At 30.4% G+C, this 16,084-nt stretch overlaps 2 protein-coding genes across 2 annotated transcripts; one reads left to right on the forward strand and one right to left on the reverse strand.

Annotated features, from left to right (window-relative positions):
* Window positions 1–2,475: 2,475 nt before the first annotated feature.
* Window positions 2,476–4,153, reverse strand: LOC120209748 (lecithin retinol acyltransferase-like). The gene is made up of 2 exons (XM_039208670.1): window positions 4,105–4,153; window positions 2,476–2,894 (listed from the first exon to the last, which is right to left on the reverse strand). Exons 1-2 carry the CDS (start codon window positions 4,127–4,129, stop codon window positions 2,503–2,505), a joined length of 417 nt encoding a protein of 138 aa, XP_039064601.1. The 5' UTR covers window positions 4,130–4,153; the 3' UTR covers window positions 2,476–2,502.
* Window positions 4,154–10,560: 6,407 nt separating this feature from the next.
* Window positions 10,561–12,523, forward strand: LOC120209744 (protein ASYMMETRIC LEAVES 2-like). Its single transcript, XM_039208667.1, has 2 exons — window positions 10,561–11,277; window positions 12,397–12,523. The coding sequence occupies exon 1, from the start codon at window positions 10,567–10,569 to the stop codon at window positions 11,230–11,232; it is 666 nt and encodes a 221-aa protein (XP_039064598.1). The 5' UTR covers window positions 10,561–10,566; the 3' UTR covers window positions 11,233–11,277; window positions 12,397–12,523.
* The last annotated feature ends 3,561 nt before the right edge of the window (window positions 12,524–16,084 follow it).

Consider the following 16,084-nt stretch of genomic DNA (forward strand, 5'->3'; position numbering starts at 1 on the left):
TATGTATGTATGTATGTATGTATGTATGTATGTATGTATGTATGTATGTATGTATGTATGTATGTATGTATGTATGTATGTATGTATGTATGTATGTATGTATGTATGTATGTATGTATGTATGTATGTATGTATGTATGTATGTATGTATGTATGTATGTATGTATGTATGTATGTATGTATGTATGTATGTATGTATGTATGTATGTATGTATGTATGTATGTATGTATGTATGTATGTATGTATGTATGTATGTATGTATGTATGTATGTATGTATGTATGTATGTATGTATGTATGTATGTATGTATGTATGTATGTATGTATGTATGTATGTATGTATGTATGTATGTATGTATGTATGTATGTATGTATGTATGTATGTATGTATGTATGTATGTATGTATGTATGTATGTATGTATGTATGTATGTATGTATGTAGTATGTATGTATGTATGTATGTATGTATGTATGTATGTATGTATGTATGTATGTATGTATGTATGTATGTATGTATGTATGTATGTATGTATGTATGTATGTATGTATGTATGTATGTATGTGTATGTATGTATGTATGTATGTATGTATGTATGTATGTATGTATGTATGTATGTATGTATGTATGTGTATGTATGTATGTATGTATGTATGTATGTATGTATGTATGTATGTATGTATGTACGTATGTATGTACGTATGTATGTATGTATGTATGTATGCTGTTATTAAATTTTGTTGACCATAACCTAAAAATTAAGAAATGGTTAATCACTAACGATTAAATGTTATTAACGGTTCGGTTATAGGATAACATATGGTTAATCTATTACATTTTTTTCCAATCATAACACAACTTAAAATTTTCAAAATTTTATAAATGTATGCTGTTATTAAATTTTGTTGACCATAACCTAAAAATTAAGAAATGGTTAATCACTAACGATTAAATGTTATTAACGGTTCGGTTATAGGATAACATATGGTTAATCTATTACATTTTTTTTCAATCATAACACAACTTAAAATTTTCAAAATTTTATAAAATTCACGACGATAAAAACATATATATTTGTAAACAATTTATTTATTTTCAAATACATTTTATTTAATAAAAATATACATATTATGAGGTAAATTTTTTTTTCAATTTATAATCTTACATGTATATTTATATTTTGTAATTTAACACTATATATTTCTTCCATCTATGTTTGATTTAATGTGTTCTTTTATAAGATAAATATGGTAACTAAAAGATAGGATGAACCATTTGATTTAATATATTACATACATATATAAATACATAGATGATACATACATACATACATATATACATACATATGTACGTACGTGTGTATATATATATATATGCATATGCCAATACATTTATAGATAGATAACACTAGTGACCAATTCATTACTTTTAAAACTTTAGTGAAGAAAACAAAAATTTACTCAAATTTTAAAGACCATTTGCATAGTTTACCAAGAAAAATTAATTTTACTATATTAAATTCAAAATGAAAATGAAAAAATTTCGCTCTCAAAAAAATTATTTTTGAATGCCGCTCATTCCTCCCTCTTTTTCTCATTTCCATTGTGCTTCTAACCTACAAATAAGAAATATAATAATTTAATTTTTAATTAATAAAATTAATAATTAATAGATAAATTATTTAATAAAATTAATTTATTTTTTATAATTAAATTTATATAAAATAGTCATAATTAATATAAAAATTAAATTTAAAAATTTTAATTAATAATTTGTCCTAAAAAATTTTAAAAATATTTTTATTAACTTTATTAATCTCAAGTTAATTATTTAATAAAACTTTTGAATATATTTACAAACTAAAATGTATAAATATAAAATATACATATTAATTTAATGATTATAATTAATCATGTACCTTAAATTATGAAGATGCATTTTGTAACATTTTAATATCATATATTCATAATTTCACAACTTAGTCAATTGTCAAGTAAATATCATATCCGTTTAATAACAAGTCGGATCATTTACATGTTGAGTAAATTATAGTCAGGTTCATAACAGGTCAGGTTGATAACAGGTTGAATAATACCAGTTATTTACCATGTAAATTTGGGTTCGGGTTCATATCTCTCGGATGCATGTCATGTTCATTTATCATATTATCAATTTAATTTTGGTTCAGATCCACAATTTCTAGGTCCACTCGAGTTCAGGTCAACACCAATTCGGACTCAAATTGATTTCGAATTGCCACAACCTCATATCACAAATAATTAACTCAAGCCTATTTCAATCAGTTTTGTAGGTCGGGTGAGTGCCAATGTAATTTGATTCTTTTGAAAAGTAGGTTCTTGTGCCAATTTAGTCAAGTTATCCCTCTTCGATGATGCTAAGTTACACATCCAATGTGGATGCTTGACACGATTATTGTTAGATAAAAGTAAAAATAAAAATATTGTAGACACTGAATTTTAATACAAAACCCAACAAAAATATATTACAATATATTACATGTATGGAGTACAACCTGGTGGCTCACGGCGGTCCCCGTCTTGCAATACACGGCGAAGTGCTCGCAATTGTTTGAGATCATGTCGTACGGGGCAAACCCTTTTTCGAGGTAATTGACGGCAGTCGCGATAACTTCATGGGGAGGTTTGGACGGGATACTAGAGCAGGTGCCGAGTTTTCTGTTAGCGAATTCAATAAAAGGAATTCCATAGTCATAGATTTGAACTGTTTCTCCTTCGAGGAAACAGTCGATGCATACTTTTTCTATTTCACCATTGATGAATCGCTTGTTTCCACATTTGTTGCATGGAGATGGAGCGCTAAGTTTCTTTCCTTTTCCTTGGAGATGAATCACCATGTCGTCGCCCACATATATTCCTGCAGGAATTAGTCTTAAACATCCAAATGTATGTATATATATATATTGATGGTAACCATGTATGTTATGTCGATCCAAAATGATTCATTTCTTATAGTTTAGGCGAAGAATCATAGGTTGTTATGGTTATCTGGCTTTTAGAAATCTAAAAAGCATTATGTTAAAAAAATTGTCCCTAATGTCTGTACATTGATGCATTTCTGATTTAACATAAGTTCAGTCTCCTTCCTAGTTCTATATGGGATCTTCTACGGAGGAATATCTCTGTCCTGATTCTGCATAGGATCCTTTACGGAGGGCATAATCCTCGTCCTAATTCTGCATAGAATCCTCTATGGAGGGCACAATCCTCGTCTTAATTTTGCATGGGACTATGTTCCTCATCCTGATTTTGTATGAGATGATATTCATGTCCTGATTCTGCATGGGATTATGTTTCCCGATCTGATTCAAAATTCTATTTGGGATCCTCTTCGGAGAGGTAGATCTCCATCATGATTTCTGCATTCTGACTTGTGTACCTCTTCAGAGGGTAACGTCCCACCCTGTATTCTGATGTATTCAGAAGGTAAAATTGTGTGTTATGGATGTTGCATTCTGATGTATAAACCCTAATGTTACTATTTGTGTTGTTATATATATATATTTTTATATATATTTACTGTATAGTATACACTGAGCTTTTTAGTTCACTCTGTTTCTGCTTTTCTTTTTCTAGATTATTCGGTTACAAGACCAGTTTGAATATTAGAGGTGTGGTTTAAATTTCTTATTGTGTGAAGTTAATTATTTATTTTCAACCTCTTTATCTATAGCATGATTTTATAATTAGTAAATGTTTTTAAAAGGATTTATTAAATAGATTTCGCTCGTAAAATGTTTCTGTGATAAACGAGACTATCTTGATTCAGTTGTAACTCTTAAGCCGGGTCTAGAGGGTTACATAAAAATAGTTGTTAGATAATATATATGACTTTGATATACTATATAGACCATCAGAAATCATGTTAAGAGATTGTTAATTGTCTAGAGAATGTAACTTTTCAAAGGCTTTGAAGAACTCTGAAATTTTCCTTTGGAAATTTTTTCCCGAAAGTTTCAACGGTCGATGGATAAAGAGTGATAGCGAGAGTATTGCCTTTGAAGAGGATATGGAGTAAGTACAACAATTAAGTATATTGATTAAATAGAAAAGAACGAGAAACAAACCATGGTGATCGTATAGACCCCCCATTCTTTGACAATATATGTGGTCGCCTGCTTCGAGATGCCTATACGGCTGTGCCATATCTAAAATTATATTATTTTATGTGAACTTTTGTTTAACTGGTGCTTTTAGCATTAAACTCAAGATGAATTTATAGTAGTTGTGGGTAGAAGAAGTAACAATGCCAATGGAATTTGATTCTTTTGGAAAGTAGGTGGAGTGCCAATTTAGTCAAATTATCCTTCTTCGATTATGCTAAACTACGCATCCAATGTGGATGCTCGATACGATTATTGTTAGATAAAAGTAAAAGTAAAAATAATGTATACACCGAATTTTAATTCAAAACTCAAAAAAAAAAAATTAGGTTTAACGGTTACTCTTGTCTCTATAGTAGACTTTATCATTTTTGTCCATATGATATTTTCACATCAATTTAGTCTTTGAAAATGTTAAATTATATCATTGTTTAAAATATTTGTCATTGCTTAGATTTAGGGTTTAGGGTTTATAACATCCCAAACTATAGACTAGTAGTTTCGGGTTTACCCGATAGATAAGTGGACCTTGTGGAATTAATAATTCAAATCATTGGGCTTAATTGGGTTGAAATTAGGCCCAATTAACCATAAAAAAGGATTTTTGGATAGTAAAACAAAAGAGGAATGATCAAAATATGCAATTTCACCCTTTAAGAGATGAAGACTTTTATATCTATTTCATCTCATTCTTCTCTTCATTTCTTCCTTCTTTCTCATTTCCTTCTCCCATTTTTCTCTCCAAGTTTCCATAACACAAAAGTAAGTTCTTGAGCCCCTTTCTTGCTTCAATTTCATTCCTTTTCCTTGCAGCAACATCATTTTAATGAACCAAAACCTTGGGTTCTTGCTAGCTAAAGAGAAAGTGTGGTTTTTCATCCAAATCATAGAGAGAGTGAGTTTGGCTAAGCAATGAGTTTCATTTCGGGATCCTAAAATTAAAGTAATGTATTTTTAATCCTTTACGGTGTTAAGGATTTCTTAAACATGATAATTTGCTAGGATTTGAGTATTTGAGCTTTTAGGATTTCAAGCTTAATTTAAGCCATAGATGATGAATTTGATGTGAAGCATGCATTTTTTGACACTTTATAACCTTAAATAACTCCCTAGAGTTTCAGCGGACGATTAGAAACCAATCTATGGCCTTTAGAGTGATTTTAGGTGTTTTCTCGAGCCTAAATAAATCATTTATGGTTTTGAATATTGTTATTGGGATGAATACTATCAATATTGGTTGAATTTAGGCAAAAATTAGGGATTTTATTTGGGAGTATCGATACTGTTGTGGAGAGTATCGATACTGCCCCTATAGTATCGATACTTAAGGTGTACAGTATCGATACTCGGCTATTTTTTAGGACATCGAAGCTATTCTTTTATTGATACTCATAGGGATATAGATATTTGACCCTACGGTATCGATAATGCAAGTAGAGTATCGATACTACACACTTTGGATGGTTACAGAGGATGTGCCTATGAACAGTATGACGAGATAACCAGATTATGAAAGAGCGAAGTTGCGTATAGCAAGAATGTCAGTGATGGTGAACGTACAGTTGTTCCTCCAATTCGAGGGTGAATTGAAGAAAAGAGTAGTAAGAGCGATTAGGCAGTCGGTATCCAATATTAAACCCGAGCCAGTTATTGAGCCAATATTAAACCCGAGCCAGTTATTGAGCCAACTAGTGTTGCATACAACTAACAATCGACATTCCTTAGAAAATGTTCATCATTTTTCTTAATAAAATAATAATTATTCATCACCTCAAATCAACATATAAAATATACAATAGTTCATCTTTTCCTTTCTAATATGTGAGTAATGCATTCTACCAACATCACTGGTTAAAACATCAAAGAATGTCTAAAAGTATAGGGTAAATTACAAATTTATAATTGAATTTTACTCTTTTTTTACTCATTGTACTTTAAATCTATTCAATTTTTATTGAACTTAATACATTGGATTTTTTGTCACTCAGGCGTTAAATAGTTAACGACGTAAAATGGACTGATATATAAATGCAAACGACGTCGTTTTAGTGAATTTTTTTTAGAGGGTGTTGTTTTTAATGTTGTTAACTATAAATGAAGCGTTCAGTGATAAAATTTGTAATTTGCCCAAAAAAATAAGTTTAGCACAAGGGTTATTTTTTCCATGCAGTTCATCTTTCTTTTCTAATGTGTGACTAGTTTATTTTACCAACATCACTGATTGAAACATCAGAAAACATCTTAAAATATAAATTTCGATAACTTTTATCTCGGGTTTAAGGTGATTATAAGATAATAAAAAGCATATAGTTAAAAGAAAAAAAAATAGAACCAATAAATGGGAACAAAAGAGGAACAAGATGGGGATATGCAGACCTAAAAGTAGAGTGGATCATGGAAATCAGAAGGAAAAGAAAATTGAGGATTTCACTTCAGCTGTTGTATGTTTGACCAAACTGCCTGTAACAAGAAGCAGCCAACAACATGTTTCCAAACGAGACCAAATCTGGCATAATTACCATAGGAAAACACCACTGTTTCCCATTCAAAGCTTCTTGCCCCATTGGGAGAAAGAAAAATGCTACTAAGGAGCTCCATACGTGGAATCATATGCACCATGCATCACGAATGAATAGAGGGGACCGGGCAGTCGCCTCTTTGAAAATCTAAAACCATAATATATTTTAGTTTTTTTCTATGTATTTTCTATTGAAAATATATTTTTGCCCCTGTAATTTTATAAGTTTAAGTTCGTCCCCTTGAAATTTTAAAAGTTTAAGTTCGCCCGCCTACCATAAAATCCAACATGTGTTCCTTCCATGCATACACCGCAATCCCTATTGTAATAATTAATCTCACAAATAATTTCGAATTCGAGTAATAATGATCTCGAAGCTGAAGATGGAGTTAGAATACCAATTCTAGGAAGATAAAATATATCATACATTATTCAAACTAACATTTTACATCTAAGTTGGCTTGGTAATTATACACTAGTGTATGTTTATAATCTTTTAGTCATTGACAACATACATATGCCATGTAGACGTAATTATTCGAACTTGAGGGCTCTAAAAAGAATAGGGTAAAGTACACAAATGGTCCCCTAACTAGAGGGTATTGTTTTGTTAAGTTTCTCGACTGTTAAAAGTTACAAAATGATCACTTGACTATTCATTATGTTCCAAACTCATCCTTTTTAGTTAAAAAAATTGATAGTTATCTAATGAATTATCTAATGCCTAAGTTGATTGTTGAACTAAGGGTGAATAGTAATTAAAATATCCAAATCAAAATAAAATTTAGAAAAGCTAGAGATATGTCTGCAAATATTTAAATTTACATTATCTATTGTCACCTTCACTTTTTTACTATTGATTGATGATCAATTTAACATTGATTTATAATTAACCTAAATTTAAATTAACTATTTTTCTGATAAATTATAAATCTAGAAAGGACAGGAAGAAAGAAGAACGTATCTAGAAATCATAACTTACGAGAATATGAGAAAATAAATATAAGTAATTTTACTAACTGACTAAATATATTTACACACTTGTTTATTACTGATATTCATATCAATATCGAATTAACAAATGTCTGATTTAAACTCGTTAATCAACTATTAGTTAACGATGACCGATAATGACATAATTGGATAATTATATCATACGTGATAACGCTTATATAACATGTATGCCATGTGATAAATTCCGATAAATTAAAAATTATTCTTTCATTTTGAACAATTGTAGAAATCAAAACAAAATTTAGGGTTTGAGCCCACAAAGTTTAATGATGGAGGAGTCGTTTTAAGAAGTGGATTATCATATATAGTGATGGTAACGGGTCGGGTTAGGGTATTTTTGGTCAATATGACCCTATTCGAAAGTATGTATATTTCATTGGAAATCGACTCGACTCAAAAATTTTATATCTTTCATCCAACCCGAAAAATATATATTTTTCATTCGACTCTGGCCCGGTCTGAATTTGTAAAGTATAAATCATATACGACTCAATACAGTATAAAATAAGGACTCGATTGAAAAAAAATAATTTTTTAAGAAAATTATTATTATCTTCATGTCAGATCATGTCAAAATTTTCTTCACTCACCACCCGAACTTGACCCGACCCAATCTCACCTCTTAAAAATCTTGCTCGACCTGACCCAAACTCAAATTAATTTTTTTTAAATATTGACCCTATTAGATCGAATCGAGTTGAAATACTTTAGATTATGGTTAAATTTTCGTCCCTTATCATATAAGCCATGTTATAAAGAAGGGACATGGAGTGACAATATATAGAGTAAGCTACATGTTTAATATTTAAACTATTACTTTTGTTTCATATTAGTACCTAAACTTTTAAGATTTTCAAAATCATACTTAGCGTTTACTTTTTATTTCATTTTAATACCCGCAGTTAACTTTTTGTTTTGTTTTAGTACCTAAATTTTTAACTACGGGGTATTAAAATGAAATGAAAAACTAAATGTTATGCATGATATTAAAAAAGTTAAAAATTTATGTACTAAAACGGAATAAAAGTGATAATTTATGTACTAAATGGATAGTTTAGCCTAATATATAAGAAAGATAACTACAGTAAGTAGGTGGGAGGGTAAAAACACAGAATGGGGACACATGCACAACCTGAAACAATAACAAAAACTCTTTAAAAGAAAGAGAGAGAAATGGAAAGAGATGGTACCAAATTTGCAGAGAAAAAGGAGGAAGGGTCATGTCACACCGACCCCAAAAATCTCTGATAACTCTCAGTAATAATAAGCATCAAAATGCAAACAGCTCATTGTTAGACCTCTCAAAAATTATAGTCCATGATTCGAATAATTGATTTTATTTGACTTGATGTATGAATCCTAACTATAAAATAATATTTGAATAGTTTAAAAATTTTAGTAATAAAAAAGAACTCGAATTGACTTAAGAAAAATCGATCTTTTCTACTCGAATTGATTTTACTCGATTCGAAAAAAATCAAATTTGAGTTGAATTATAAAATAGACTTCGAATAATAACTCAATTTAATAATTAGTGAATTAATTTTTAAGTTTGAGTCGAATCTCTCAACTCTATATGATATATGCATATCTCGAAAAAAATTGAAGAATTATATATATATATATATATTATATGGTTATAGAAAATCGTTTAAATTGAAATCAAATATTTACAATTAAATTTAAATCGAAACACGAACAACCTAATCCGAATTTTATAAATTTGACTCGACTGGAAAAATTTCAAATAAAGTTTATATTATAAAGCGTGACTCAACTTGAATTACTCGAAATTTTTTTACCTAACTCGATCTAACGCTAACCTTGAATTAGGGACCCTTGACCATGGATAATAAAGAAAGATAGAAACAAAATAAACACAAAGAGTCCCCCTTCACCCCCTCAAATCACTCATTGCTTTCTCCCCGTCCCCTTTGCCTCTGCTCCTGGGGGAGACAATTTCCCCTTTCCTTTCTCTCACTTTCTTTCATCCCCTATATAGCTAGGCATCGTCTATGGTTTTCACAACACACATAAATCATCATTTTCATGCACTTTCATTGCACCCCCCCCCCCTTCCCCACAGGTGTTCTTTTTTCCCGGCGAGTGACTGCTCATTTTCAACTGCAGTAAAATAGAGAGCAGATAAAAGTAAAATTAAAAGGTTTTACTGAAGAAACCGAGGCCACCACGCTCTCGTCCAGTACTACACTAGTAGTAAATATATCAGTTTCTCCCACTATTTTTCTCTTCTCTACCTTTTTATTTTATTTTATTAAGCTCCCGAGACAAAAAGAACGAGAATAATATGTTAATTCTCAATCCCATGATCTCCCTATAGTCAGAGTCAGACTCCCCTTCGCCTATATTTTATTATATTCGATATAAATTGAATTAGATCTCGATTATATCCGAAGTTGAATTTTTCTCCTTGTTATAATAAAGTTTACACCTTTACAGCAAAATGAAGCAGCTGGTGATAATATAGTATTTTTTTTCTATGAAATTCAAGCAAGATCTGTTCCCAAAAGCCCTTTTTATTGAAATTTGTGTAGTAAAAGGTCTTCTTTGCGAGATCCAATCAACCCCATTAACCTACTGGTAAATTATCAGCCACCCTAAATTCCCCTTTCCTCTTCATCTCTTCCCATAACCCTATCATTTTGTAGTCTGATGAACTCTGGCTTTTTTTGGACAAGAACGTATCGTTTTCAGATTTGATTGCTTTCTTTTGAATAAATAAGAAAAATTTGTTTCCATTTCTTGTTATATGGTACTGGAAATTGGAAAATTGTTGTGTTTCCTTTTTTTTGTTTGAGTTTTTGTTTTTTTGATGTGGAGAGTGAGATTTTTTGCGGTTGGTTTTGTTTTTCATGCAGAGAAGGAGGTAGAACATGGCGGCGGCGTCTTCGAATTCACCGTGCGCGGCGTGTAAGTTTTTGCGGCGGAAGTGTCAGCCGGAGTGTGTTTTCGCGCCTTATTTCCCGCCGGACCAGCCGCAGAAGTTCGTCAACGTGCACAAGGTGTTCGGCGCCAGCAACATCACGAAGCTGCTCAACGAGCTGCACCCGTCACAGCGGGAGGACGCGGTGAATTCGCTGGCCTACGAGGCGGACATGCGGCTGCGCGACCCCGTCTACGGCTGCGTCGGGGTCATCTCGCTCCTCCAGCACCAGCTCCGCCAGCTCCAGATGGATCTCAGCTGCGCCAAGTCTGAGCTGTCCAAGTACCAGAGCCTCGGAATCACCGGACACGCCGGGCTCATAGCCGCAGCAGCCGCCGCCACCGCCACAACACATCAGAACTTGGGTATCAATCTGATCGCGAGCGGCGGAGGCAGCGGAGGAGGGCGTGAACACCATTACCACCACCATCAGTTCTTCCCTAGGGATCATCAGAACCAACAACAACAACAAATGATAATGAGCTTTGATGCTGGCAGTAACTACGATTCAAACCTACTCGCTATGAATGTCTCGTCGGGGATCGGTCAACTCAGTCAGTTCCAACCGCCTAGAGCGGCTGCCGGAGATGACCGCCGTTCCATTCATCCCTCCTAGGGTTAGGGTTTTCTTTAACCCTAAAATCATCACAGCCACCCAAAGGTACACTTCTGCCTCTCTGTTATCATCATTATTATCCTAAAAAATTTATTTCTTTTCGTTGTTGAAAACCATGGCTCTATTGAGTTGACTCAGTGTCACAATCACAAAAACTAGGGTTTATTGGTGCTGAATAAAATGTCAAAATTAGGGTTTTAATTCAACATGTTGAAATTTCATATAATCATTCCTTTTATACAAAATTCCATGCAATCTTAAATTTTCAGAAATATTTTCAAAGACACCATTTATTAATTATTATTTATTTTTAAAAATATTTTTAATATATATATATGAATTATTTCCTTTAGATAATTTGAATAAACCACCCTCTTTATTATACATATTTATTTCCATAATAAATTACTAAAGGAGCTTTAAATAGCATAAGACTTGCATTCTAATTTACATTTCTATATTGATTAATAAATATATTTCTTTTAATAATTACCTATATTGCTAGTACTATATTTCTATTTAGTATATATATATGTTATAAACAATTACTTGTATATATGTTAAGAATTATCATTTGATACATAAAAAAATTGATATATATTAAAATTAAAGATAAAAAATAAAGTTGTTATTCATGATCAATAAATAATAATTTAATAACAACTTTGTTAACTAGGCACTCTTTAAGTTGCTGTATAAAATAATATTTTTTCATATCGAAAAATATAAATTAAATAATCCTTGAACACTCTTTAAAGCGTTAGGGTAACCCTAAAACATTCCTGACCAGGTCACTGCGAAACCCTAGTTTTCAATTTTTTACCATAAAGAGGTTGACTGTAAATGGTGTTTTTTTTTGCCAAAATTTGTAAAAAAAGTTAATTGGTTGTTAAAATGAATTGTGGGGTATAAAACATAAAAATAAGAGACCCCATTGTTGTTGACCAAAACAGCCTACTAACAGTGATGACTTTGATCATGCATGCATGATTATTAGTTTTTGTATTCGCGATCATGTTCGTGTGCAGATTTCGATACATTCAAATATTCATATGATATTAGGGTTTTCTTTTATATATATTATGTGTGTGATTGTTCGAATCTGAGATCGAGAACTCGAGGGTGATGTTCTTGGGAAGATTGAGCATGTTGCTTGTAATGCAGGTAATGGTGGGAGATTTCAACCAAAGATTCAGCGTTGAGAGACTGGAGTTTTTATTTTAATTATTAAATAATAATTAAAATAGGGTTTCTTCTCTGTTTCTGTTTTGCTTTTGGTAGACATAATATAAACGACTTTTTCTTAGTTTTTAATTTAGTAATATTTTATGATGATGATAATCGTAATGTGACATAGTTTGAGGTTAAACAAATGTACTAAAACTCTTTCCAGACTTACAGTAACAAGCATTAGTTCGTGGGGCTTTCGCCTCTTAAAATGTGCCCACCCATGCTTTCGTTCTGTGTTTCTTTTCTTTTGAATTTTTCTCCTCAAACAGTTCATCTTACAGTTATATATATATATATATATATATATATATATATATATATATATATATATATATATATATATATATATATATATATATATATGGATGTATATATATGAATAGAGAATCACTTAGGATGGCGGAACTTGATGAAAGAGTTTTGAGTGCAACTTAAAACTTTAAAATTTTCAAAGGTTTAAATTTAAATTTTTTAAAATTTTGAAGGGTTTGGTTTACATTTTTTCTAAAAATAATTAAGGTCTAACTAATTTTTTAAAATTTTGATAGGCTTAATGAGAATTTCTAAATATTATGGAAGGGGGTTTAATTAAAAAAAATTAAACAATTTTAAAGTTTACTATGAATTTCTAAAAATTTTAGAGGAGTCAAATTAATTTTTTTTTAATTTAATTAAGAGTCTAAATTATAATTTTTAAAATTTTGGGAGGCCATGGCCTCACTAGTCCTTCTTATGTTCTGCCCCTAATCACTTATATTAGTGTTGGATTATATCAGGTTTACGTGGCGGATCTTGATAACACAGTTTGAGGTACCTAATTTAAAATTTTATAGTCTTAAATTGAAATTTTAATTTTTTTTTTTTTTGAAATTTTTGATTGCAAATTATTATTTTTAAATGAATTTAACAAAAATTTTCAAAATTTAGGAGAATTTCTAAAAAAATTTGAAGGATCAAGTTAAATATTTTAAAGGACTAAATATTATTTAAAATCCAATTTTTAGATATAGAAAAGTTTTCAAATATTTTCTTGAAGTTTCTGATTTCTTTATAAATTCTCTTAAAATTTAAATTTAACATATATTATATGTCGCACGACATATTCCTAAATTGCCACACTGATTCGTTAGTAAATACGTTAAATTGAATTATTATTAGATCGATAATAATTAATTATTAAATGAATAATGGTTTGGAGAACTAAAAATGTTTTGATTTAGCATAGAGTGAGGAGTTACCTACTTACCTTAACATAATACAATTAGGTTAGGTTAATTTTGATTTTAGATAATTCAAGTTGAATTAGTCCAAGTTTTAAAATTTTAAATAATTTTGAATTTGAGTCGACTTGAGTTCACGTTGTTTTGAGGATACGAGTTTATTTCCAGTTCAAAATAATTCAAATTCGAATTATTTTGATTCTGAGTATTTTTAGACTTATATTATTTGATTTTGTCACTCAAGTTTTTCTATTCAAGTTATTTTGGATAATTTATTATGTCACTTTAGGTTAGAACTAATATAAGTTTGATTCATTCAAATTTAATAGGTTCAAATTGTCGATATATTATAGTAAGGCTTATATAACAAATAAGAACGAAGTATATAATATTTTTCATTTATGTGTTGAAAGTATTTTTTTGTCAAAATAAGTATCTAAAGTTATCTTTATGGTTAAAATGGGTGCCTAAAGTATTCAATTTTTCATCCGAATATCTAAAGTATTCTTTAATTAATGTCACATGTCAACTTTCTTAGAACTTAGATGAAAAAAGTTTAGTTTAGATACCTATTTTCACATAAAATATTTTAGGGATCTATTTTGACTAAAAAGTAAATTTTGATATTTATTTTGATAAAAAAAATATACTTTAGGTGTTGAAATGAAAAATAAAGTGTACTTTAAATACTTATTTATAATATAAGTCTTTAAGTAATCGTTGAAACTATAAAAGGAGTGAGAGGGTCTGCGTTTCTCTCAAATTTTGGTCTAATGACAATTTAAATCTTTATAAATTTAAATATTAAATAAAGTATATTTTTTTAACTTTTTAATTCAAATAGCTAGTTGTTGATATCTTATAGTCAAACCGAGTCAATAATCGAATTATTCAAATAAAATTAACGACTTTAAGTACAATCATGAACATATAGAGACCTTTTTTATCTAATGACAATTTAAGTCCTTATAAATTTCAATATTAGATAAATTAAACCTTCTTCAAATTGCAAAGGACAAAGAGAAGAGAGGGGATAGATAGGGATGACAATTTAATTCGAATTTGACGAGTTTCGACCCGTCATAATCCGATAAGGTCAATTTTTTTAAAAAAAAAGTTTGGATTCAGGTTAGGACGGGTCGGACTTTTAAGGGAGTGAGGTTGGGTCGGGTTTGGGTGGAAGGTGAAAAAATTCAGTCCTAATCCGATATGGGGATAATAATGTAATTTCTTTAAAATTTTATTATTATTTTAATTAAGTCATTATTTTATACTCGATCGAGTTGAATCATATTATATTTGTACTCTTAAAATTTGAATCGGTTAAGAGTCAGGTGGAGGATATATATTATTTAATTGAGTCGAATTTTAATATAAGATACATATTTTTTGAGTAGTCGGATTGTAGGAAAATCCAATCCGACGTGTTGCCATCCCTAGATAGAAGCATTAAATGTGAGGGATGGGTTAGGTATAGAAAACAGAAGACAAGTGAATAAGACAAAGAGGACAAAAGGGAGGGTTGGTGTGGGGATTTAAGCTTCACATTTTTGCAGAGGAAAATGTCATCAAAAGATTCATAAAAAAAGAAGAAAGCATTTAAGACTCACTTGCATTTGCCACTTTCTCATCTCCAAACCCAAATCGATATTTTCCTTCATTGATAATGGGGAAAAAAACTGCCTTTGCATTGCATGCATGATAATCATTACGTACTTTTGCAATGATGGCTTTTCCATTCAATGCTTTGTCCACACACTGTTTATTACTAGGGTAAATTACACAAATGATCCTCCAACTATAGAACATTGCTTTGTTACAAAATATCCTCCGATTATATAGCGTTGCTTCGTTGAATCATCGACTAGTAAAAGTTACAAAATGGTCATCAGACTATTCTTATGTTCCAAAATCATCGACAATCTAAGCTAGACGTTAACATACTGACTGAGATATGTTAAAATATGATATCGGAATATCAAACGACTGTCATATCTCAAGCAACATGTTAACGTTCAACTCAGACGATTGACATTTTTTTACCGAAAAAGGATGAGTATGGAACATATGAATAGTCGGGTGACCATTTTGTAACTTTTAATTGTCGAGAGACTCAACAAAGCAACACCATATATTTGGAGGACCATTATGTAAATTTTAACAATCAATGAACTCAACAAAACAACGCCATATAATCAGGGGATCATTTGTGTATTTTACCCTTATAATAACCCTTCCCTCTCTTCTCTCCCTAATGTTTCAAACTGTTGCCTTCTGCTTAGCATAGCTCTTCTTTTCGTTTGTTCACTTGTCAAGTTTGTAAACCACATTCATCTATAATTGACCAAAATAATGTATCAACCTACCTATAAGAAACTAGTTAAAATACTAGTTTCTTTATT

The sequence above is a fragment of the Hibiscus syriacus genome, unplaced genomic scaffold, assembly GCF_006381635.1.
Source record: "Hibiscus syriacus cultivar Baekdansim isolate YM2019G1 unplaced genomic scaffold, ASM638163v2 tig00020118_pilon, whole genome shotgun sequence".
NCBI classification, from domain to species: domain Eukaryota; kingdom Viridiplantae; phylum Streptophyta; class Magnoliopsida; order Malvales; family Malvaceae; genus Hibiscus; species Hibiscus syriacus.